This window comes from Narcine bancroftii, chromosome 7 (genome assembly GCF_036971445.1).
Source record: "Narcine bancroftii isolate sNarBan1 chromosome 7, sNarBan1.hap1, whole genome shotgun sequence".
In the NCBI taxonomy this organism is placed as follows: Eukaryota; Metazoa; Chordata; class Chondrichthyes; order Torpediniformes; family Narcinidae; genus Narcine; species Narcine bancroftii.
Window position 1 is genome coordinate 31,302,798 of NC_091475.1, and position 26,435 is coordinate 31,329,232.

At 41.9% G+C, this 26,435-nt stretch overlaps 1 protein-coding gene across 2 annotated transcripts in view; it reads left to right on the plus strand.

Moving 5' to 3' along the window:
• Positions 1 to 26,435, plus strand: part of srpx (sushi-repeat containing protein X-linked) — a 49,221-nt gene continuing 22,786 nt past the window's right edge. Inside the window, exons 1-3 of one of the 2 annotated variants that reach the window (XM_069892369.1) lie at positions 1 to 188; positions 12,244 to 12,315; positions 22,135 to 22,326. In XM_069892369.1, the coding sequence (XP_069748470.1) occupies positions 122 to 188; positions 12,244 to 12,315; positions 22,135 to 22,326 (331 nt within the window). In that variant the 5' untranslated portion in view covers positions 1 to 121. The remainder of the gene's footprint in view (positions 189 to 12,243; positions 12,316 to 22,134; positions 22,327 to 26,435) is intronic. The other variant, XM_069892370.1, reaches the window with a different exon arrangement.

A 26,435-nucleotide genomic window follows, 5' to 3' on the forward strand; every position in this document is an offset into this window, starting at 1 on the left:
AGCTGCAGTCAGTCAGGTAGCTTGATTGGAGAAGCAGTTTCCGGTAAAGGGCAGCGTTTACTCGCAGTAGCTGGAATGCAAACTTTCTTTTAAACGTAAACTTTGGAAGCGAACTGCCAGGATGCACATTTTAACCAAGTACATTTTACTGTCTGCTCTCTTCACTCTTACAGTCGAGGCGTTCGCAGGTATGTGAGATGCAAACTTTTGTTGGATTCGATTGGTTTTTTTGGGGGTCTCTGGTTGAGGACTGGAGCCCATCACATTCACTTCACCGCAGAACTGCTTCCTGCAGAGAGAAAAAAAAGTGAGGCTGGATTGCGTTTCCAGGGCGAAGATGTGTGCATGTGTTTTTGTGAGTTCGGAAGTTTTAAAGATGAAAAGTAAAACTTTAAAATGTTACGGTGAGTCCATTGGAAAATATTGGCGTGTCGGTTTTATTAGCGGGACTGGGGTGGGGCGAGCGAGTTTGAACAACTTTTTCGCGCGTTGACGTGGGGCTGGACAATTCTGGGGAAAATCTGCATTTCGTCCCGGGTTGAAGGAGCGAGCGGCGCAGTTCCCAGTGGAAACCCGCGGAAGACGTGCGGCGTGCCGGAGCGCCCCGGGGACTCGCTGGCGTCCCTGGTGCTCGGGGGCGCGCTGGGTCGCGGTTGCTGACGCGCGTCAGCTGCCACCCCCGCCCCCCCCCCCGGGGTAGGCTCCTCGAAGGGGGGTGGGGGTAGATGTTCCCACGAGGGGCTGCTGGGTGGGGTAGGCTCCCCAAAGGGGGGATGGGGGTAGGTGTTTCCCCCCCAGGGGATGCTGGGGTGTTTGGAGGCAGGCTTTTCCCCGAGGGGGTGCTGGTGGGAGCAGGGGGGAGGGTAGGCTCCCCGAAAGGGGTTGGGGGTAGATGTACCCCTGAGAGGGGTGCTGGGGGGGGGGGTTTGGGGCCAGGCTTCTCGCTGAGGGGTTGCTGGTTGGGGCAGGGGGAAGGGTAGGCTCCCCGAAAGGGGGTGGGGGCAGGCTTCTCCCCAAGGTGGTGCTGGTGGGGGCAGGGGGAACGGTAGGCTCCCCAAAAGGGGGTGGGGGTAGGTGTCCCCTCGAGGGGGTGCTGGTGGGGACAGGGGGTTGGTAGGCTTCCCGAAAGAGGGTGGGGGTAGGTGTCCCCCCGAGGGGGTGCTGGGGGGGGGGGGTTTGGGGAAAGGCTTCTCCCCAAGCGGGTATTGGGGGTTGGGGGCAGGTGTCCCGGATGGTGGGGGGAACTTGTGGGCTGGTGCCCCCAAGGTGGGGGTGGTGGGGCTGCAGTGAATTCATCCAAACTCCCTGAGCATCTGCATGCATGTTCTTGCAACAGAAATACTGAAGTTTACATAACTGTGGTTTTGGATTTGCCATCCAATGTAGAAATGTAGACTGAGAACAAATATTGAAGTGGGACAAGGAGACTTTTTTTTTGCAGGATGCACCAAATCATCAAACACACAAGCAGCATTTGCTACTGGAGAGCAGTTTAACTTTCTTGATAGTTGAGATCTTCCTATTACATTCAGTTGACCACCTTTGCTCCAGTTTATCCTGTACTCCCCTCACTGTAGAATCCTTGGTGTGAGGAGCTCTAGTACCCCTTCACAAACTCCAGTGATGTTCAAACCACTGTGGCAGAACCTTTGGCCACACTCTGAGGAGCTTAAAGCTAATCTTCCAACCTATTATTGTTAACGCTTTTAAAAATTGTTTGGCTACTGTTTTAATGTGGTCATATTTACATTCGAGCTCTTCAACCTTCCATCAGAATTGGAAAATATGCATGTAATCTGTTTTGTGACACAGGCGGTTTGTTTTAATTTCCTACAATGTTGTATTGCTTTTGGTGGCAAGTTGAAATCGGCAGCTGGCTGCCCAGGTTAAATGACGTGCTTTAATTAAAATAGTATACTGTCTTTTAATTGGACAGTTTTTTTTCTAGTGAACAAGTTGAATCAAAAATAAATTGCTTTTTAAATGTGTGCATTTGAGAACAGATACCTCGACTCACAAATAAATCTGGTCATTCAAAATGTAAGATGTACCCCACATGTTCCAATGTCCAAGAGCATATAGTGTATTAGAAATTTGCTACATGTGCTAAACAAAGACTTTGATCCCATTTGTTTAGTATGTTGGAAAATGAGCACATCAACAGTTTAAATACCACATAATCTAAAGTATTTCCTAAAGCTGTACACTCAGATATAACCATTTGTTGATCATTCATCTGGTGTGGATGTAAGAACCACCTTTAAAAGGTGACAGTGAACCACCGTCTTGAACTGCAGCAATTCATGTGATTAAGATTCTCTCATTGTGCTTCAGGAAGGAACTTGCAAATTTTCAGCTCAGCAATGGTGACCTTGTATTTTTCTGTCCCAGGAGTTCTGAGATCACTGCTGACTGGTAGAACATGAAGTTGGTGCTTCATTTGACATCTTGATCTTCACATGCCCTTTTCTACCGATTGCAAAAGATGAGCTGGTTGGTACACTGAATGCAATGTTTGCCTAAACACAAAGGTGACTTTTGAGGTATTGAGGATACTTAAAGAAATGGTGGAAGTTAGAGGTGCTTGTGATAATTTACCAAAGTTCTCTGGATAGGTCCCAGTGGATTGGAAATCAGTAAATTTCATGCTACTGTTTTTTTTTTAAGTTGTAGGCAAAAGGCAGGTTAGGGCAGTTAGTTCAATGTTGATAGTTCAGAAAATGCCTGAAGCTATCATTCAGGAAGAAATAGCAAGACATCTGAATAGAAATTGTTCCTTCAGGCTGATGCAACATAGATTCTGGAAGGGAAGTTTATGTTTGGCATATTTACTGCATTTCTTTGAGGATATAATGAGCATATGGATAGAAGGGAACAGATAGATGAAAATTAAAATTTGATGTTCAGCACGGTTACAGGTCCTTCTGGTCTACGAGGCTGTGCTACCCAATTTCACCCAATTAACAAACCTGTACTTAGAAGGGTGGGTGGAAAAAGGAATACCCAGGAAAAATCCATGCAGACACTGGGAGAACATATAAATTTGCAGACAGTGCCAGGATTGAACTTGGGTTGCTGGTGCTATACTAACTGTGTCACCCCGTACACCATTTTCAGAAGGTATTCAATAATGTGACGCATAGAAGACTTGCATTAACCCAACTCCATGCATCCTTAACTTGTAAAAGCATAGATAGAGAATTGGTTGACCAATGGAAGGCAGAGAGTTTGGGTAAATGAGTGTTTCTCTGGTTGGCAATCAATGGTGAATGGAGTGTCTGGAGCTAGGTCCGCAACTGTTCATAATGTATATTAGCGATTTGGAAGAAGGAACAGAACGTAGCATATCTGAGTTTGCTGACAGCATTAAATTGAGTGGAAAAGCAAATTGTACAGAGAGTTATAGATAAGTTAAGTGAGTGGACAAGGGTGTGGCAGAAGGCGTACAATGTTGGCAAAAGTGAGGTTATCCATTTTGGAAGGGAACAGAAGTTGAGGTTATTATTTAAATGGGAAAGATTTCCATTTGCATTCTGTTGTGCCAAGGGCCTAGGGAGAACTTGTGCTTGAATCACAAGAGGTGGGTTTGCAGGTGCAACAAGTACAAGATTTAGGAGAATATGCAGACATTTTATAAGTATACTAAGAGGAAGAGAATAACTGAGGGAAGAGTAGATTCCCCAAGTGAAAAAAATTCTAAGGGATGGAATTTATCTTGCCTTGAAAAGGCAGGGATTGATGGGGATATGGATCAAAGTTTTCTTTGATCAAGTTCCATATTGGTTAAGAGATAACAGTATCTGTAGTCAACAGGCATACAGGTCTTTGGTAGACTGGTCCAGAAGTTTAGATCCCTTAGGATTCCAGACAGGCTGGCAAAATTGGATGGAAAATTAGTTTGGGAATAGGAAGAAGAGGGTAGGGATTGCTTTTTTAAATTGTTGTACCACAAAGATCAGTGCTGGAACCTTAATATTTGAGATATGCATTTACAACATGGATATGAATCTAGAAATCTAGGACAAAGGAAACACCCAACCCCAACCCACCAATTTTCCCTTGCAACCGCTGCAACCGTGCCTGCCTGTCCCGCATCGGACTTGTCAGCCACCAACGAGCCTGCAGCTGACGTGGACATACCCCTCCATAAATCTTCGTCCGCGAAGCCAAGCCAAAGAAAAGAATGAATCTAGGGGGTATGAATAGTAAGTTTGGAGATGATAAGATGCTTTAGATAACAGGAAAATTGTTTAAGGCTTCAGCATGATATAGATTGTTGAAAAATTGGTTGGAGCAATGGCAAATGGAATTTAATCCTGACAATTGGGAGGTGAGGTAGGAAGGGTAGGTGTACAGTAAATGGTAGAACCATAGAGAATGTTGATTATACCTGGGGATGCATGCCTTGTCTTTTGATGCTTGAAAGTGGCAGGACAGGTGGGTAAAGTGTTGAAAAAAGCATTTGGATGCTCACCTTCATTGGTTGTGACATAGAATACAAAAATTGGGACATCAAATGATATAACTTTAGAAAACATTGGTTAGTCCACACCTGGAATATTTTGTGCCATGCTGGAGGGGTGTGATTTCATTAGAGAGGCTGAAGAGGAGCTTCAACAGGATGTTGCTTGGATTGAAACATTTCAGTTAGACTGGGGAAACTGGATAGGCTTGTTTTCCTACCAGCAGAGGAGGTTAAGGGATGAATTAATAGGGGTCTATAACATTGAGGAGGATAGATCTAGTAGTTGGTAAAAGTATTTTCTCATGGTCTTGGGCATCTCTACCAGTCCATAGCTTTAAGGTAAAAAGTTGGAGGTTTAGAGAGGATCTGAGGCGCATTTTATTTTTTCATCCACATTAGTTGGTCTGGAACATGCTACCTGAAGAGGCAGTGGAAACAGATAATTTCCTGACATTTAAGAAGATCTGGCAAGTACATGAATTGCTGATTCATGGAAGATCATGGATCATATTTGGTAAATGGGATTTGTACAGATAGGTACGATGGCAGACATGGGAAGGTGGGCAGAAGGGCCTGTTTCTGCTCTGTACATCTAACTCTTCAGCCACTCTGAAGAAGCAGCTGAGGAGGACCTGTCGATGACATTTGCAGCAAGGAGCAGGGAGACCCCTCTACAGTTGTGGACATTGGATTTGTCACATTTTTTGAAGATGGAAATTGTTTTCTTACCATATGGGGCTGCAAATTGTGACTGAAATTTCTCTCCAGCCAAGTTTGCAATCCTCAGAAGGCATTTCACCTTCTTCCTTGGCCTTGTTTTTCAGTTGACATAGGACATTTGATTTCTTATCTGTAGGGTTGAGGATGGACCAGATAATTTTCTATTGGATGGAGTCTAGCCCTGGTGTGAAGATCAGTGTCACAAATGTTCCTTCCATTAGGTGCAGATTGCCTCTTCCTTCAGATTTAAAAAAAAATCTCCCATGTCTCTCAATGGAACAGGTCTTGAGTTGTGGATGGTCTTGATTTCCCTCATATATTCATGATTGTGGATCTCCTCCAACGTGATGAGAAGTGAACTAGCCAAGAAGAGAGAGATGCGTCCTCCTCAAAATGAAAACCAATCCTTCCCCATTAGAAGATATTGTAGGAATTAACAAGCCACCACATCACTCTGGGAGACCAGGCTGCCAATGGACACTCTTAATTGGACGACCCCACACCTCACAAAGTTCTAAGAGGAGGCCAGGGTGAGATTGCTACTAGACCATAGGCCTTGGGCAGGGAAGAAGTCACAAAGCTCAGTCTGGTGCATCATTGGATACCCATCTGAAACCTGAGATTTGAATCTGTTTGAAATGGCTGCTTTTTCCCTGCGGGTCTTTGGGGCTGGATGAACTTACTGGAGTACACTGAATGTAGTAGAATAGATTGTGCCAAGTGCTACTTCAGGCTCTTCCTCACCTGGAAAGTTTGTTTTTGGCCCTGGATGGAGGTGAGGAGGATATGAAGGGACAAATTTTGCACCTTCTGTGGTTACAGAGGAAGTGCAGGAGAGAGTGATCCCTGAAAAAAGGAGAAGTGGCTGCTAGTGAGGTAGCTGCGGAGGCTGGTGGGGTGATGAGAGAGAATCAGAGGGATTCTGATATTATTCTGCCTGGGTTGTGATAGGGTGACGCAAGGACAGAAGTATGAAAAATAGGGGTGTGAGCTTTATCAGACACAGTGAGGAAAAAACCATCTTTATTAAAGAGGGCATTTTAGTTAACCTGAAGTGGAAAGCCTCATTGTGAGAACAGATGTGATAGAAGAATTATCAGAAAGGGTATTATATTGGTGGATGAGCAGGATAAGCTGACCAATGCTGACCTCCCAAAAGTGAGTTGTAACTTTAGCATGTATTAATTATAGTGATTAATTGTATTGAGATTGGAAATGGTGAAAAAGAATTCAATAGTTACCTATTAATGATCAGTTTTATTCATTTTATCAAAAATTATATACTTCTGAGGGAAAACAGGACACTGGTTCTTTTGAATCCTATTTATCTAAATTAAACTTACCTGATCTACGAGGACCTGGAGGGTCTCAGGATGCACCGATCTATGAGGACCTGGAAAATCTCAGGATGTACTGACTTAAGAGAGCCTCTGCTTCCTCAGGAGTTTGCGGAGGAGCTAGTGGAGTTGTTCAAGTGAACCGGTACAGACTTGAAGGGCCGACATGGCCTGTTTCTGTGCTGTAAACGGTTATATGGATGCCATCTTTACAAGGGTCAGGATGGGAAGAGGTATAAACCAGGTAACTGTGAGAATCGGTGGGTTTATAATGGATACCAGTAGAGAATTTTTCCCATGAGAAGGAGACATTGTTCAAGAAGAAGGGAGAGGTGTCAGAAACCATGCAGTTAAATTTTAACTACAGGTGGCCCCCGACTGATGACATACAACCTGGAAAAAAAAACTACATTTTTAAAAATAAAGAAAAAAAAAATACAAATATTAAAATTATGCTTTTGGGATACAACTGGTCGGTCAGAATGGAACTCGGTTGTAAGTCGGAGACTATCTATTTGTGCGCAATTTTAGTTTGTTCCCCCCATTACAGAAAGCATGTGGAGGCTTTGAAAAGTGTATGGGAGAAATATACCATGGAGTTCCTTGGATGGAGGTTATGGGGAAAGATTGGACAAACTTGGTTTGGTTCTCTTTGGAGCTGAGGAGCGAGCTGATCGGTTTATGAGGTTACAAGAAGCATTGACAAGGTACATAGTCAGAATCTTCCCAAGGGAAAATGTCACATGCCAGAGGACGTGGATTTGAGCTAGGGATGTGTGTATCAGGGGCAGGTTGGGGGGGGGTGGGTAGGGGGTGGGTGTGAGGCAAGAGATTTAAGGGGAATGCGCAGTACAGATAGTGGTGGATGCCTGGAATGGGCTGCAGCTCTCCTTTTTTTTTCATTTTGATATCTTTGGATTCCAATAATTTCTGCAGTTTAGTTTCATTGCCATTTTTTAATGCTTGCACATTTAATTTTTCAATGTAATTTGTTTTGAATTAAAAAATTTTATCAGAAAAGTAGCATGCTAAAGCTTCACCATTATTTTGAAGTCTTGGCATTGCTAGGTGAAGGAGCAGGTCGTGTTGAAGAAGCAGGGAGGCCGCAGAAGGACAAGATTGGAGAATGGGGAGAGAAGTGACAAATGAAATACAATGTTGGAAAGTATACGGTCGTGCACTTTGGTAGAAAAACTAAACAGGCGGACTAATTTCCAAATGGGGAGAAAACTGAAAATACACAGATGCAGAGGGACCTGGGAGTCCTTGTGTTGGATAGCCTGAAGGTAAGCTTGCAAATTGAGTTGGTGGTGAAGAAGGCAAATGCAATGCTGGCATTCATTTCAAGAGAAATAAAAGGCAGGGATGTGATGTTGAGACTTTACAGGGCACTGGTAAAATCTCACTTGGAGTATTGTGAGCAGTTTTGGGCTTCTCATTTAAGAAAGAATGTGTTGACGTTGGAGAGGAGTTCAGAGAGGGATGATTCTGGGAATGAAAGAGTTATATAAGGAGTGTGACATCTCGTGGCCTATACTCATTGGAATTTAGAAGAATGCGGGGGGATCTCATTTTGAACATTGAAAGGAATGGACAGAGTAGATATAAAAAGGCCGTTTCCCATGAATGAAGAGTCTAGATCAAGAGGGCACAACTTCAGGATTGAAGGGCATCCACTTAGAACAGGGATACAAAGGAATTTCTTCAGCCAGGGGGTGAATTTGTCGCCACAGGTGGTTGTGGAGACTAAGTTATTGAGTGAACTTAAGGCAGATGTTGATAGGTTCTTGATTTGTCAGTGAATCAAAAGTTGTGGGGAGGGAGGGAAAGCCAGGCAGTGGGGCTGAATAGGAAAATGGACCAGCTCATGATTGAATGGCAGGGCAGGCTCATTGGGCTGAAAAGCTTATTTCTGCTCCTATGTGTTATAGTCTTATTCTGTGTTCATTCTGATCTTTTACTTTGGCGATGGGCATCCTTGCCCCAGAAAGAAGAGCTCTATTATCTGGACCATGATTGTCTTTGCTGCAAATGCAAGCTTAGATTTGTTAGACCTGGCTTTTGTCAGAAGTACAAAAATACTTCAAAGTTTGTGACTTTTGAAAACCTTTCTCTTTGATAAGCTTTTGTTCCAATGTGCCCTTATCTGGTTTGATGTCTAATTTGATTTGATAATCATACTTCTGAAGTGACTTGGGATATTTTGTGTCACATAAATCAAGTTGTTGCTAATGCCATATTTTTGGTCAAGTCTCCAAGCCAAAAGTCTTTCTATGGAGACTTTGTTGACAGTTGCAAAGTCTCTGCCTGAAACACTCTAGTTTATATTCTTTAAGAGGATATGGTAGAGGTGTCCAAATTTATGTCTTCACTTTTAGACATTCTAGAATTTTGATTATCATGGAAGAATTCCAGATGGAAATTTTACAGAACTTGTCTTTCTAAAGCCCAAGTTACAGATGGTAACTTCCAGAAATAGGTGGGCTTTTGGGGAATATTTTTTAAAGATAGACTGGGCTCCACGCCATGTGATTACAACTGTAATTTTCCTTTGTCCCAGGCACTGAGACACCAACGATTGCTTTGTTTTTTGCCAATATGAAATCTGATATTCACTGTCAGATTACAGGCGTTTGTCCCTGAAGATTGCTTCTTCAAGGAAAGGGCTGGAACTCCTTTTGGCATGATGTCTGAAACTTCCAAAATAAAGTTCGATGTTGTTTTGGCTATAGAAAGAAAAAAAAAACCTGCCAGTATTTTTTTTTAAAAAGCACACACTTTAAGCAGGAAGCAATTCTGTAAAGAATGCAAGAAAATAAAGTCGTGGAATCGAGCAAGTAAAGAGAAGCTAGAGGGACTTGGTGGGTTGGACAGAATCGATGGATAGAAATGGCCAGTTAAAGCTTTGGGTCCAGACCCCCTTATGAGACCAAGGAGGAAAGAGGACATTACAAGCACAAAAAGAGGGGATGGACAAGAGGAAAAAAAAGATACTGGACAAGTGAAAATGGCAGAGATAGACTTGGGAGGTGATTAGGGAAGGAAAATACTGGAATAGGTGTTGGGAACAAGTAAAGGACAGATGGAAACTAGAACCAGTTTGGAGTGAGGAAGGCCATTTTTTTTTCATTTTATTAATTCATCAGGAAAGACCCTAAAATATTCAGTTGTTTTTCAAAATGATCCTAGGAATAACATTTCCTTAAAGTTTCATGTCTCCACCTCACCTAGGAGCCAGGATTGGTATTGTCTTCTTGTATTTGTTTGCTAACTGGTCACTTTGGTTCATGTAAAAAAAAGTGATGACTATAATTTTAGTGTGAAGTTGCTAAAATTAGAATTAACCATAATCCAGCAAACAGAAACAATTGAACTAAACATTTCTTTTCCTGGGCTTATTTTTTCCTTGTAAATGTGACCTCTTCAATAATGTTTAGTAGATCCATTATACTTTGGATGACTCGACCGCATGTAAAAAATAATATGGTGAATTTGTTCACCTGTCATTAGTTTGTATTTTAATTCAATTCTTGCATTCCTTCTAAAGTAAGATCCTCCATAATCAAAGAAATCTCCACGATTAAAGAAACTGAAGTGATCATTTATGTAATGACACTGTATTTTTTTACTGTGAAGAAGGTCATGGAAGTTGAGTAATTGAAACAGTTGTGAAATACCAGGCCATTTACAAAGTACCAAGGAAGAGGTGTTGGTGACCATGAAGTGATTTGTCATGAAGTGCTTCACGAATATGATAGTTTTTGAAGAGGTAACCAAGAGGATTGATGAATGTGGGGTAGTGATGTATATATGGACTTTAGCAAGTTAAGGTTCCACATGTCAAGTTGTGTGGAAGGCTAGAACACATGGAATCCAAGTTGACCTGACCAATTGGATTTGGAAGGCTTTAATGGAAGGAGTCTGAAGGTAGTTGTGCAGGTAGTTGTGCACTTTGGATCTGGATTGTCGATCTTAGGAAAAAGATTGAGAACATTCACTTTATTTATTATTTACATCTGAGGTTATTTCTCAGCCTTCTTTTCTCCAGGGCATAAAGATCCAGCCTAACCAATGTTCCCCTATAACTCAAGGCCTCCAGACCTAGCAAGATCTTGGTGAAACTCCTCAGCATCCCTTCCAACTTAATAATATTCTTCCTGGGCAACCAGAGCTACACACAATACTCCAAGTGTGGTCTCACAAATGCCTTGCATACCTCAATCATTTTTAGGTCCTTAGCTTCAAACTGCCCAATGAAGACAAGCATGCCAAATGCCCTCTTCAACACCCTGTCTGCCCGCGTCAACACTTTCCAGGGAGTTCTGCAACACTTTCCAGGGCCCTGGTATTTATCCCTAATGTGTTGGCAAATTGTAGGATTTAGGGCATTGATGAGAATATGTTAGTCTAAAACTCTGGGATTAATATAGGATTAGCATAAAGGGACAATTGATGGTTGTTGCATATTGGTCTGTTCTTTAAGTCCATGCCTCTTCACACTGCTGATTGCAACACCAGATCCAGCTCCAACAAAGGCATCATATTTACTGATGACACAACAGTAGTTGGTCTCGTCAGCAAGAACGATGAGTCGCATTACAGAGAAGAGGTGGAAAATCTTGTGAAATGGTGTGAAAATAACAACTTGAGTCTCAACATGGATAAGACAAAGGACTTCAGAAGGACCAGAGACAACCACCCAATACTACACATTAATATCTTGGTAATGGAGTAAGTTCAATTAAGAAGTGACCTATCCTGGACACAGAACATCTTCTCACTTGTCAGGAAGGCAGTGGCCAAACATCCTTAGAAGGTTGAGGTGGGGAAGGCTGCTGGCCATTATTTTGTTAACTTTTTACAGGAGCTCTATTGAGAGTAAAGTGGCTGGCTGGATGACAGTGTGGTACAGTTGCTGTAAAGCATCTGTCCTCAGAAGACTTCATGAACAGAAATACAGAGGCTACACTGCAAGATGCAAACCACTAGTTAGCTACAGAAAGGACGGCCAGATTGCAGTTTGCCAAGAAGTATTTAAAAGAGCTTGCAGAATTCTGGATAAAGGTTTTGTGGACAGATGAGAGCAAGATTAACCTGTATCCGAGTGAAGGTGAGAGCAAAGTGTGGAGGTGTAAAGAACTGCCCAAGATCAAAAGCATTCCACCTGTACCATGGTTTGCATCTTGCAATGTAGCATCTTTATTTCTGCTCATAAAGTCTTCTGAGGACAGTAATCATTCACATGCCCGCACCTGTTCCTGAAGAATGTTTCTGATCTGTCTGATTATACATTTGGAGATTTTTCTTCATTATGATGAGAATTCTTCTGTCATCAGCAGTGGAGATCTTCCTTGGAAGACCAGTCCTTTTGAGATTACTGAGGTCACCAGGACGCTCTTCTTAATGATGTTCCAAACTTGATTTTGGTAATCAGGAGGTTTGGGCAATATCTTTTACTGTTATATTCTTATTTTTCAGCCTCATAATGGCTTCTTTGACTTCTATGTATTTTTAACAAGTATTCTGGATACTAACTAGTATTTTATAATGAGAATTATTAATGACTTTTGCCTTCCATAATTGCATTTCAGAATTTATAGTCTGAGGATGTGAAAAGGACTGTATAAATGCAAACTTCACCTTTTACTTATGCTTGCAACATGTACATTATTTCTAACAAGATTGTTTTGTCCAGTTTTAGTTTCTTTTTTATTGTTGTAGGATCTGGATACACACCAGTAGAAGACGACGAAGACATTTATGTAAATGAAGCACGCTACTCTAGACATGAAGGTGAATGGTGTATTGAGATGTTAATATGTAACTGTTGAAAGGAGTTAAGTCCTTTCACAGTTTGTCAATCATACAAGTAATGCTGTGCACTTGTATTTGGTGGATGTCAGAGCTGAAAATGTGACCTGATTGCAGAAAAAGTCCATTCAATCTTGTGTTGTTCAGTGTCCAATACAATAATTAGATTTATTTCTTGTCGTCTTTAAGTGCAAATCATGTTAAGTTTTAGGAGTCACAAGTTCTTTCCTCCACTTCTAACATGATGTACTACCTCGGGCATCTTGCATTGGGAAAAATTGCATGGAATTTGCTAGAAAAACTTGTATTTTAATCTCAAGGAGCCTTAATGCTCTCCAGTTGATCAATAAAATAATTTTGTAAGCCCCAAAAATCATAGAATGAGCCTATTTAGCAGCTAAGTTGTCAAGTGGAGAAAAATCAAATCACTGTTCTGTCCATGCCAGCAGGCAAATGTTGTAATGAAACTAACTAATGTTTTCCCTGCCAGTTAGGACTGATGCAAGATGACAATTTAATGTTATGAAACTTAATTAAACATGTAGTGAAACATCTGAAGTGTTATACAATCTCCCATCCGTAAATCACAAGTTTGTGCTTCCATCACTATGAATCAAATCTTAAAAATGAAATCTTTAAATTTTGCTGAGTTATTTGCAGAAATTAATTGCTTAATTAATCTCAGGTAGAGAAAGTTTAAAAAAAACTAATTTCATATTAATATACAGGCATGCGCCACTTAATGTCTGTACAGGCAACATCCGACTGCATACAAGTCTGTGGTCCCATTAAGTTAAAAGAGTTCAGAAACATAATCGGAGAATGGGACATAGCAGGATGTACTCACATGCAACACGTAAGGCGAATAGCGCCTTTGGAAGACTACACAAAAGAGTCTGGAAAAACAACCAACTGAAAAACCTCACAAAGATAAGCGTATACAGAGCCGTTGTCATACCCACACTCCTGTTCGGCTCCGAATCATGGGTCCTCTACCGGCATCACCTACGGCTCCTAGAACGCTTCCACCAGCGTTGTCTCCACTCCATCCTCAACATTCATTGGAGCGCCTTCATCCCTAACGTCGAAGTACTCGAGATGGCAGAGGTCGACAACATTGAGTCCACGCTGCTGAAGATCCAGCTGCGCTGGGTGGGTCACGTCTCCAGAATGGAGGACCATCGCCTTCCCAAGATCGTGTTATATGGCGAGCTCTCCACTGGCCACCGTGACAGAGGTGCACCAAAGAAGAGGTACAAGGACTGCCTAAAAAAATCTCTTGGTGCCTGCCCCATTGACCACCGCCAGTGGGCTGATCTCGCCTCAAACCGTGCATCTTGGCACCTCACAGTTCGGCGGGCAGCAACCTCCTTTGAAGAAGACCGCAGAGCCCACCTCACTGTGAAAAGACAAAGGAGGAAAAACCCAACACCCAACCCCAACCCACCAATTTTCCCCTGCAATCGCTGCAACCGTGTCTGCCTGTCCCGCATCGGACTTGTCAGCCACAAACGAGCCTGCAGTTGACGTGGACATTTACCCCCTCCATAAATCTTCGTCCGCGAAGCCAAGCCAAAGAGGCTGTACTTTCTATGTTGGCCCCCAAAGGCAGCAAAGCCAGTGCTAGTCATAGCAGCAGCAAGAGGCAAAGGAGAAGTATCGATTTGGAAGTGAAACAAAACCTTATTAAACATCACAAAGGTGGAAAAACAGTGAATGCTATTGGTTGTGATTTAGGCAGGTCACACTCGACTCCTCAGAAACAAGCTATTAAGGGATCAGATCCACTGAAATCTGCAAGGCTAACGAAAATGTGAGAGGGACCTTTATCAGATATGGATAAATTGCTAATGACGTGGATTGAGGACCAGACGCAAAAAACGAGTCCCTCTCAGCAAAGGCAAGAAGCTTGTTCCAAAAGCTCAAAGATAAAGCAGTACTAGACTATGATATCAAGTTTAGTGCTCGCTCTGGGTGGTTCAGGCATTTCAAACAACATTTATCGCGGCATAATGTGAAAGTGAGTGGTGAGTCTGCGAGTGCTGATGTGAAGGCAGCAGAAGAATTTGTTGAAAACTTCAATAAACTAATTGTAGAGGGAGGTTATTCTAGCAAATTTTAATATGGACAAAACCTTCTTACTCTGGAAGAAAATGCATGAAAGAACCTTTCATCTAAAAGGAGGCCAAATCAATGCCAGGCATTAAGGCTTTTAAAGATGGTGTTTTCAGGAGGCAAGGTTGCTGGCTACAAGTTAAAACCATTTTTTTTTGACATATTAGAAACCCCAGGGCTTTCAAGAATATCAACAAACACATCTTAACCAGTTTACAGGAGCAATAAAAAGTCTTGAATGACACAAATGCTGTTTCAAGATGCCCTTCTCGATTGCTATGCCAGTGAAATGGAGAAGTACTGCTTGGAAGAAGGCCTACCTTTCAAGATTTTGCAAATTGTAGACCGTGCTCCAGTGCATCCCCTTTTTATTGGTGACTTCCTCCCCAGCATCAAAGTGGTGTTCCTCCCACTAAACACCACCTCTTTAATCCAGCCAATGGACCAAGGGGTTATTGCAGCATTCAGACCTAGTGCCTGAGGAGGACCTTTGCTCAGGCTATTGCTGCAACTGATGACATTGACAAGACACTGATGCAATTCAGGAAGGAATACAACTTTTTCTACTGCATTAAGAACCTTGCTTGGGTCTGGGATGATGTGATCAAAGAATGCATGAATGGCATATGGAAAAAAAAAATGTGGTATGTGCATGACTTTAAGGGATTGGAAAAAGATGATGAGATTGCAAGGATTAATAGAACTATTGTTGTCATGTTAAACAACCAGCTGAACCTGGACATAGATGTTGAGGACATTGAAGAACTCCGAGAGGTGGTTCCTGAGGAACTAACAAATCAAGAGTTGATGGGTCTAGAGCAAGAGCGAATAGCTGAAAAAGAGACCAGGGCAAAGGAAACTGCAGAAGGAGAAGAACAGGTGCAGAAGAGGCTCACTGTTATGGGATTAGCCAAATCCTTTGCAGACCTTAACAGCTTGCTGAAGAGATGGACCCAAACACTGAACACTCTCTACTGATAGAGAGGAAGGCTCATGATTGTTTGCTGAATATAAAGAAATTTATGAAGGAAAGAAAAAATGGCAAACAACACTGAACAAGGCATTGGTGAGGCCAAATTTGGAGTACTGTGTACAGTTTTGGTCACCAAATTATAGGAAAGATATAAACAAAATAGAGAGAGTGCAGAGAAGGTTCATGAGAATGTTGACAGGATTTCAGGGTTTGAGTTGCAGGGAAAGGTTGTGCAGACTGGGGCTTTTTTCTCTGGAGCGTAGAAGATTGAGAGGGGACTTGATAGAGGTGTTTAAGATTTTAAAAGGGACAGACAAAGTAAATGTGGATAGGCTTTTTCAATTAAGAAAGGGGGAGGTTCAAACTAGAGGACATGGTTTAAGATTGAAGGGGGAAAATTATAAGGGGAACATGAGGGGAAATTTCTTTACGCAGAGGGTGGTGGGGATGTGGAATGAGCTTCCGGCAGACGTGGTCGAGGCGGGATCATTGGTTACATTTAAGGAAAGACTGGATCGTTACATGGATAGGAGGGGACTAGAGCGGTGTGGACCGGGTGCTGGTCAGTGGGACTAAGAGGGTGGGGATTTGCTACGGCATGGACTAGTAGGGCCGAACTGGCCTGTTCTGTGCTGTAAGTGGTTATATGGTTATATGAACATATTCCTGAAGAAGCCAACACCTCCCCAAGAAGACCCTCAGCCAGGTCCTTCAGGCAACACAGTGAAAGTTCATCTCTGGAGGTTACTCAACCTGAAACTCTTCCAATGGAACACTGAGGAAATTGAGAACGGAGATGTGGATGACCCTGATCCTACTAGATCAAGCCAACAATTTTAGTCACCACCTATCAAAGAACAGATTCAAATCTGGTAAAAAGAGAAAAGAAGCATTCAAAAAAATTTGGGTCAACAATGTGAGGACTGTAAATGTTAACATAAACGTCAGGTTTATTATCTAATTTACCAGACAATATAAGAAAACTACCATTAGTGTCAGCAATAACCTCATGTTTAATAAACGGCACTGATTGATCTATCAAGATTGAAACACCTCTATATTTAGCCGGAAATGCTGTCCCTTCCAAAAATTCAAATATCATGAGATATCAGACAGACAAAGATGTGTTTCTTATCCTGAATCTTTTGGTTAAATTGTGTGATTATAGTCTAAGAAGGTGTTTACATAAAAGTTTTTAAAAAAATTAAACAGTTTAATTTAGTGCAAGTTCGGTATCCCATATAGCTTTGTTAAATATATGCATATATTAAGTATAAACAGTAATAGTGTTCACACAACAACCACATCATATAATGCCCAGTTTCACAGAATGTATCATGGACGTTAACTGACGCATACCTGTACATACTGTATATACTCGTGTAAGCTATCTCATGTAAAAGTTGACACCCTATTTTTGGCCAAAAAATTTGGAATTTTCCATAAATCTCGTGTAAAAGTCTCTCACTTTGGCCCCGGCTGTTCGCAGGACGGAGTTCCTGACAGTCGCAAACTCATAGTGCGGCCCAGGCCGCCCACCCATTGGAGCTCCTGACTCCTCGAACAAAGACTCATGCCTTGGCCATGCCCGTCTGTAAGTCGGTGCTCCCAGAGCCTCAAACGTGGACTCTTGCCTCTGTCCTGGCTGCCCACAGACCAGAGCTCCTGACACCTCCAAAGATGCAGATACCTACTCCATTCCCAACCTCCCTGTGCTAGGACGTGTGTTATTATGCGCAGACTATTTTTACGTTAATTCATTGTGTTTTTATTCTTTATTTGTTTGGAGATCATTTGGACCTGCTACTGATAAGGTATCTTGGATTCTAGTGTGAATTTTAGACCCTCAAAAGTGGTATCCATGTAATGGTTGACCCCATAAACAACTAAAATATGGTAAAATTAAACTTTTGCATGAATATATACGGTAAATTATACACAGTTAACATTAATCCAATATATATTCTTTTGGTCGTCCTTTGGTTTGAAGAAGACATGCTGTGCAGTTCATCTGTGAACACAAAGGTGACTATGCAGTCCCAGTCTGGAAGTGTAGAGTCTAGCACAGTGGGGGCACTGGAAGGTCGTTGTTGTATTAACTCTTGCTGCTGCTCTGCGACGCCTTCCACCAGTTTTTGGCAGCGCCATTCTTTGAAACTGATGTAGGCTTCATCACACCGGGCTCGCCAACGGGACCTGTCAGCTTCTAGTAATGATCCAATAACTATCTTTAAAATATATACTGTAATTTTGGCCAATTTTTAGGGTAAAATTTAGGGGGTCGACTATTATACTACTTTTGTCTGTGTAAGTACCTGCATCTTTTGAGGCATCAGGGCTACGGCAGGCAGGTGCTGGGGCCAAAAAATTGGGGCGTCAACTTTTACATGGTTTTGACAATTACACATGTTTTAATTATACAGCATTTTAAAAGCTATTCATCAATGATCCTCTCTCTAAAAATAGAATTAGAAACCAAAAATTAGAACCACCCTCCAGAGATAAAGACTACGTTTGTGGTCAGATTCAACCAGAAGAAATTAAATACCTATTTCAAATAATATGAAATTTGTGTAAAATTGTTCTGGCCTTGCATGAAATTTAAGATTCATGAGATACTAGTAATAAATTGTGTGAATTTGGACTTTTGAGACGCAATCATTGAAATGATAATACAGACTGCACACATTACCTGTATGATTGTTTAAACATTGCAATCACAATGTTTTAACATTTAATAGATTGTAACATGACCATTCAATCAATGATTAATTTGCTCTGCTGGTTTAACCTTGGTGGTATAACACTGGTATTTTTGTTTTGGAATGACTGCTTGAAAAATCACTATCTAGGATCTTGAACAAGAAGTGGCTATTTTTTTCATAATGGTAATAAAGTTAAAATGCTATTCTAACACAAATAATAGTATTCTGTGATTGAACCAAATTTAATCAAATAGCACCAGTGAAGGTATAGTACACCTCCGATTATCCGAAATGGTTGGGACTGGGCTTATGTTGGATAAACGTTTTTTCGGAGAACTGGTCATTTTTAAAAAAAATAGCCCAGTAGCAACAGCAAATCACTTGTATCAACGTTTAAACAACAACAACAAACCACAAGGGAAGGCTTTATAAGCATTAAAATAATGTTTAATTCTTACCAAAAAAAATGCTGGGTGCTGCCGATCCCCGACACATCCCCAACGCCGCCGTCGATCCCTGACACGTCCCCACTGCTGCCGCTGATCCCCGGGGAAGCTTCCGTGAAGGTGGAACACACACTGACAAGTTGGTGGACACCGGTCTCCCCATGGGGCTACTGTTGCCCGAGTCCTGACTCTGAACCCTCCCCTAGGCCGGTGTGTGTGCGTTTGGTAGTAGGCCAAGGGGAGGGTTTCGGTGTCGGCGTCAGGAGCTCCGCTGTGCCAGGGAAGGATGGAACACCACTGAGCCCGAGGTCCCACTCCTGCCCGGGAGGCCACCCTCCTTGATGATGTCAGGACGAGGGATTCTTCCGACTGCTTGTGGCTGGGAGACAGTGGCATGCAGTTTGAGAGGGAGAGTTGGAGAAAAAGTTAATAGGGGAAGGTAAAGAAGAAATGGAAAGAGAGAGGGGAGTTACCTGAAATGAGTACGACCGTCATTTTAATTTCATGTCGAGTGTTTTTTTTTCAACCTGTGACGTCCGTTTGGCTCCGGAAAAATTTTTGGATAAATGAGGATTTCTGATTGCTTTGGATATCCTCATTTATCCGAAATTTAAATTTTATTTTTGGATAAATGAGGATTTTGGATAATCCGAGTTGTACTGTAATTAATGGCCAGCTCACTGGCGACAGTTCCTCACCAGATAGCGTAACATGCCAGCATGCACGCCGTTGCTTGCTTTTCATTTGCTCTTGCCAGATTATTGTGTGATGTATCCAAACCTCATGTAAAAATAAATATTGCCCCATTTTCTTATCTCCCATAACAAACACCTGCCTGAATTCTGGTTCATTGTTCGTATCCCAGTTATAATTTTTGTGGGGAAAAAACTGCCTAAATCAACACAATAAACCACATGACACCTGAAATACAGAAACCTTGTTGGAGAGTAGATTAAAAGAATAATGTTGCATTTCAGAAATAGCAATAAGGAAGAGCTGTAGCAGCAGTTAAGTTGTAAGACTGGAAATCTCCACTTGTGCGAGTGAGGTATATTACGTATTTTGGACTTCATCCTACAAGTTGAAATCACTAGTCCCGCAGATGCACTACTGAAGCTTTAACATTAAAAGAGATAGTTGACCTCTCACAAGGTTTCTTGTTATTCTGCGTAAGGTAAAATTGGCACAGAATATGCCAGAGGTGGAGAATTTGGAATGAGAGTTTTGATTTGAATTTTGTTTCTTCAGCTTACCTCTTAATTTTGTGGAAGATTGACTGCATCTGCAGGTTGATTTTTGACCATGTAAGTGATGGTTTATCCTCCGAAAAATAATGGAATGCAAAGTTAGGGAATGAAACCGAAGGGAGGTGTATGGAATAAGATCAGCCTGAAGAAAACTGAGGTCCTCCATCAGCCAGCTCCCCACCATGATTACCAGCCCCCCCACATCTCCATCGGGCACACAAAACTCAAAACGGTCAACCAGTTTACCTATCTCGGCTGCACCATTTCATCAGATGCAAGGATCGACAATGAGATAGACAACAGACTCGCCAAGGCAAATAGCGCCTTTGGAAGACTACACAAAAGAGTCTGGAAAAACAACCAACTGAAAAACCTCACAAAGATAAGCGTATACAGAGCCGTTGTCATACCCACACTCCTGTTCGACTCCGAATCATGGGTCCTCTACCGGCACCACCTACGGCTCCTAGAACGCTTCCACCAGCGTTGTCTCCGCTCCATCCTCAACATCCATTGGAGCGCTTACATCCCTAACGTCGAAGTACTCGAGATGGCAGAGGTCGACAGCATCGAGTCCACGCTGCTGAAGATCCAGCTGCGCTGGATGGGTCACGTCTCCAGAATGGAGGACCATCGCCTTCCCAAGATCGTGTTATATGGCGAGCTCTCCACTGGCCACCGTGACAGAGGTGCACCAAAGAAAAGGTACAAGGACTGCCTAAAGAAATCTCTTGGTGCCTGCCACATTGACCACCGCCAGTGGGCTGATATCGCCTCAAACCGTGCATCTTGGCGCCTCACAGTTTGGCGGGCAGCAACCTCCTTTGAAGAAGACCGCAGAGCCTACCTCACTGACAAAAGGCAAAGGAGGAAAAACCCAACACCCATCCCCAACCAACCAATTTTCCCCTGCAACCGCTGCAATCGTGTCTGCCTGTCCCGCATCGGACGTCAGCCACAAACGAGTCTGCAGCTGACGTGGACTTTTTACCCCCTCCATAAATCTTTGTCCGCGAAGCCAAGCCAAAGAAGAGATACATGTGGAAGGAGTAACAAAGAAAAAGGAGGATTAAGAATATTGTTTTAAATTTATAAAGCTCCATTTAGTAGCTGCAGAAATTGAACTCTGCTGGTTTCATTTGAACTGTTTTTCGGCTGGACTGTTTTTAGGAGGCATAAGTACCCTATTCTTTTTTTTGTCTTATTGAAAAATTCCAGTATGATCTCAGGCAAGAGAATTTGTGACATTTTTGAGGTGATTTCATTTTTTTTGTTGAGAAGATGCATATTGTCTTATCCATTTGTGATTGTGATATATTTCTTTTTCTCTACATGTTGCTGGGTGTTTTTTTTTAAATTCCGTAGTTAGAAAAAAATGCATTTTTAAGAGGAATTTTTAAAATTTCAGCTGATCATGGAAATAGTTTGGGTTATGAAAAATGTGTGATGTATTGACAGAATCTATTGCACATCCCCATTGGTCCCCAAGAGATGGGTGGGTATCCCTACAGATGGGGAGCAGGGAGAGAGAATCCCATAGAAGTCCCTTTGGAGAGAAGTGGGTGGGATTTGGAAGTGGCTTCGCCAGTAACGGAATGTTGTGATTTTTAGAATTGGGATGAATGAGGATCAGTGACTTCAGCCAAGTTAAGAGGTGTGTGATACTGTCCAGAGCCTATTCTATTTAGCACAGTAGTTCTGTATGACACCCTGGAAATTATTCTTGGAGAGAGGCTGAAACTTCAACTCTAGGTAGTGACTCCTGCCAGAACTGTAATGGACAACTGCTACTGTGACAAATAACTGGTAAAGATAAGGTAACATTGATTTTTCCCGTATGTTGCTGCTTTCCCCCCCCATTGCCATTAGCCCAGAAATAAAGACGACATTTCGGATTCATAACCTTCACTATGAACTCTTTCAACAGTTCTGATGGAAGGTCATGAAACTCTCTTTCTCTTTCCACAAATGCTGCCTGACCTGGTGAGTATTTCTTGCTTTTTAAAAAAACTTTTAGTTTTTCAAAACATGAATGAAAAGTGTTCAAATGGAAAATGGGTAAGAAGAATAAAAGTCTACAAGAACATTTTTATTTTAATATGTCGTAATATTTCATTCCTATGGATTCAGGTTGAAAAATAAAACAAGTTCATTGATTGACAAACTGCAGATATTTTGTTAAGCAAAGGGTTTTGGAACTAATGGCATCTTTTTCTTCCATAGTAAACAGAAGGTTTTCCAAGGCAAACTTTCTGAATGAAACCTATTTGGAGCTGAGATGTTAACTATATATTTACTGTTATTGCTGTTTACAGATATTCCACAATGTGCTCCTCTGAAGGTCAAAAATGGTTATGCCAGGTGCAGAACACCGCAAGGTGCATATTACCAAAATGTACTGGGAACGGTGTGTGATATTTCCTGCCGAAATGGATATGAAATTCACGGACCTAGTCGTGTCCAATGCCTTTCAAGCAAACGCTGGTCACAAACTGTTATTTGCAGAGGTGGGTATGTGACAGAATATATAGAAATATTTTTGGGGTTCTTGGGCTCATAACATTTTACGAGGCCTTGTCTTTTTCAGATTGAAACACAAGTTTTTGAGAGTTAACCATATAACCATTTACGAAGTGGAAACAGGCCATATCGGCCTTTCGAGTCCACACCGGTTCACTAGAATAACTCTACTAGCTCAAACCTCCCTCTTCTTTTCTCTTTTTTGGTGAAGACTAGACAGCTTATTTTTAATTAATATATTCTCGGAAAAGACTGCCCATTCTCTTTTTTAAGATTAGGTGGTTAATTGTTTTTTTTCCCCCCAAGCTAATTTAAAGCTTGTGTGTGGAAAAACAACAAGCAATGGATGTTGGTAAATTTTTGTCAGAACCATCACCTGCAGAGCTGAAGAGCAAGAGAAAAGAGGAACTGATGGTTATTTCTAAGGCATTAAAACTGACTGAGGTTGGATGAGGAAAATACAGAGGATTATAGTGAAATATATAGGTGAGGGGAAATTTTGTTGAGAAAGACTTAGATTATTTTCCAGAGGATAGATGTGGTGTTTTTGAATAAAATGAAGAACAAAACCAGAAGATTGTTAAACTGGAGTTTAATATTACAAGAATGTAATTTGTGAATTATTCATGTCAGGGGTTCAAATAAAACTGTGGCAAATTGTTTGTCAAGATGTTAAAATTGATCATGTATAAAAATGCTCTCAACATTGTTTCTTATTATAACATGTTATATATTGTAAATTGTTATCTTTTTAGTGATTTTAAAGAGAGTTTAATTATAACTGAATTTTAACCAGAGTTAAAATTTCTTCAAAGGGGCAAGATGTGACTGAATATATAGAAATATTTTTGGGGTCCTTTAGGCTCGTAACAGGTATCAAATCAAGAATGTTTGGTTTTTCTGGAAGAGGGCAATGTAGGCAATGAAGATAAATGATTCACAATTTCCATGGCATAAGATGGAGGATAGCAAAAACATTATCGTGATTGATTAGACTGTAAAACTGTCAAAAAAAGGAATGCTGAGAAAATTACCTACAAAGCATGATGATGTGAAGGACAAAAAACCTCTTTAGGTTTGTGTTCACTCCTGGAGGAAAATCTCATCAGTCCCATTTCTCATTCTATTTCTTTGTACTCGTGCAACTTGTTGTCTCTCAGATACTTATCAGCCTCTGAGATTTTTTTTGCCATTAACCTACACCAAGGGATAATCTAAAGGAGGCAATTCACCCACCAGGACATCTTTGGGAGGGTAAGGAAACTGGAGATCCTGGGGAAATCCACAAACAGAATGTGCAAACTCATCACAGAAAGCATGAATGGTCAGGATTGAAACTGAGTCCCTGGAGCTATGAGGCAGTAACCCTGCCTGTTGTACCACTGTGCCACTCTTCCCAGTTCAATTAATGTCACAAATTCTTACTCATGGCTCTCTGGAAAGTGTGACACAACTGGGAGTTTCATCATAATTGGGAACTCCATTATCTTTAAAACAACTGTTAGATTTTATGAAATTTTGAAGTAAATGAATAATATAATTGGTAAGTTAAATCTCATCTCCTGGGTTTTGAGTGAATATTAAATCACTGATGATCTATGAAAGAAATTACCTATCCACTGTTCCACCCAGTGTTTTTGATGCAGTCACTATTGAACCCACTCACTGGACAATGTGGCTCTCCATCGTAGATAGCTGTGCACACCAGCAATTTTCTTTTATCACAACTCAAAAGCAGACTTGGGGTATACGGATGCTTTTCTGGTTGGCAGTCGGTGTGAGCGGGGTGCCATGGGGTCGGTGTTGGGCCGCATCTGTTCTCTATACTCATTAACGATCTGGAAGAGGGGACAGAGTGTAGTGTATCGAAGTTTGCTGATGCCACTAAATTGAGTGGAAAGGCAAGTTGTGCAGAGGATACAGAGAGTCTGCAGAAAGATATAGATTGGTTAAGTGAGTGGGCAAGGGTCTGGCAGATGGAGAACAATGTTGGTAAATGTGAGGTTATTTACTTTGGAAGGAAGTATGGAAGATCAGATTATTATTTAAATGATAAGTGATTGCAGCGCACTGCTGTGCAGAAGAACTTGGGAGTGCCCGCGCATGAATCACAGTAGGTTGGTTGGCAGGTGAGCAGGCTGTGAAGAAGACAAATGGAATGTTGGCCTTCATTGCTAGACGGATTGAATTTAGGAGCAGGGAGGTTATGCTGCAACTGTACGGGGTACTAATGAGGCTGCATCAGTACAGTGTGCAGTTCTGGTCTTCTTACTTAAGGAAGGACTTCAGATTTATCAGAAGGATTTTCTGGCTTTGGAGGTGTTCCAGAAGAGATTCACCAGGTTGATTCCAGAGATGAGGGGGTTGGCCTGTGAGGAGAGATTAAGTCGTCTGGGACTACTTGCTTGAATTTAGAAGAATGAGAGGGCATCTTATAGAAACATATAAAATGATGAAAGGCAGAGATAAGATAGGGTTGGTGCTATAATTAATGGCATATAAGACCCACACTTTCCAAAATAAGGCTCAAAAGTATCCCCCGGGTCTTGCAAGTTGAAATTGGGGTGATAGATGTGAGTAACACCAACAGTGATCATTGTAACTGCTATCTATCTTTGGGGGCTGGTAGCAGGCCCTGAGTGGGAGCAGGGTGGTGGGACCAGTGTGTGGGCTGGTGGCGAGCTGTCGGGACACTCTCCCAGTGGCCTGCTGTCGGTCCCCACTCTAATTCGCTCCCCCCCTCCCAACAGCCCGCCACCAGTCCCCACACTGATTCCACCGCCCCGCTCCCACCTCCCTGTGAGAGAGTGGGGCAGTGGGACCTGCACGGGAACCTACAATGGGCCGCTGGGAGAGAGCAGAGGAGCATGACAAGCGCAGGGACAGTTTGTTTTTATAAAGTTCTTTTGGTTATAGCGAAGCTGCTTTTTTTTGTAAATAACAGCAGTATTATTATTTAAAAAGATTTTTCCTGTTGTCCTAGTTGCATGCTTTGTCCAAGTAACTAAATATTCCAATAACATTAAATGCTTACTTGTAAAAGAAAAATAAACAGAGGTCAAGAATCAAAAATTAGTTAATCTTATAAATTTGGGAAATAATTAACAAAAGAACCCCATAAATGAATAAAGTTTGCAAGGTGGGGGTTTTGTTAGAAGACTCGGCAGCAGGGAGGGTGTCAGTCAAATTGATCAAGTCCCAGGCCTTCATCTGTGTAACCTATATTTATCATCAACATTTCCTTCCAATGTAGGAGGCCAAGTGGTTCTTCACGTCCAGAGAGTAACTCTGTTCCCACAGAAATGCATCTCCTCCCATTTCTCCGCATTAAACTTCATTGGCCACATGCCAGTCCATTCCACCAGGCTGTTCCAATCTAATTCTGTCTCCCTTGCAATCCACAATACTAGCAAGTTTTGTGTCATCAACACAGTTTGAAATTCTGGCTCAATAATATTCAGCTCCCCCTCTGGAATGTTAAGCCCATGCCTTGTCTCCAGTCTACACATCCAGCTTCCACTTCACTTTGTCTGAGTCTATGTTTCACACTGTAATAGTGTGTTTGAGACAGTCGCTCATGGAGACATCATGGTCGAACAGCAGGACTAGGAGAGCTGACACTCTCCATTGTTAACATGTCACTTCTCTCAATTTCATCCAGAAGCATCCTGATAGACTGCTACAGCTCACTTATAACTGAGGAGGGTTGTGACCCTCTTACCTTTCAGGGAAATCTTCCAATTCTTCAGAGTACACAACATCACACCTTGCCCATGGTTGGTTGGTTGGTTAGTAAGGGCATCAGTAGGTTATGGGGAGAAGGCAGGAGAATAGAGTTGAAAGGAAAATTCCATCAGCCATGATTTGAATGGCAGAGTAGACGCCATGGGCCAAATGGTCTAATTCTGCTCCAAAGTCTTATGGTAAAAATGCACTTTAAAAAAAAAAATTCAAATTTCTTAATATTCCCTGCTAAATAGGGGGGGAGGGGGTGTGGGTCTTGCAGTTTATGCCATCAAATATATGATAAGTTGTTCCCATTGATGCGGGAAACTAGAACTAGGGACATAGTTTCAAGATCCAGGGAGGTAGATTT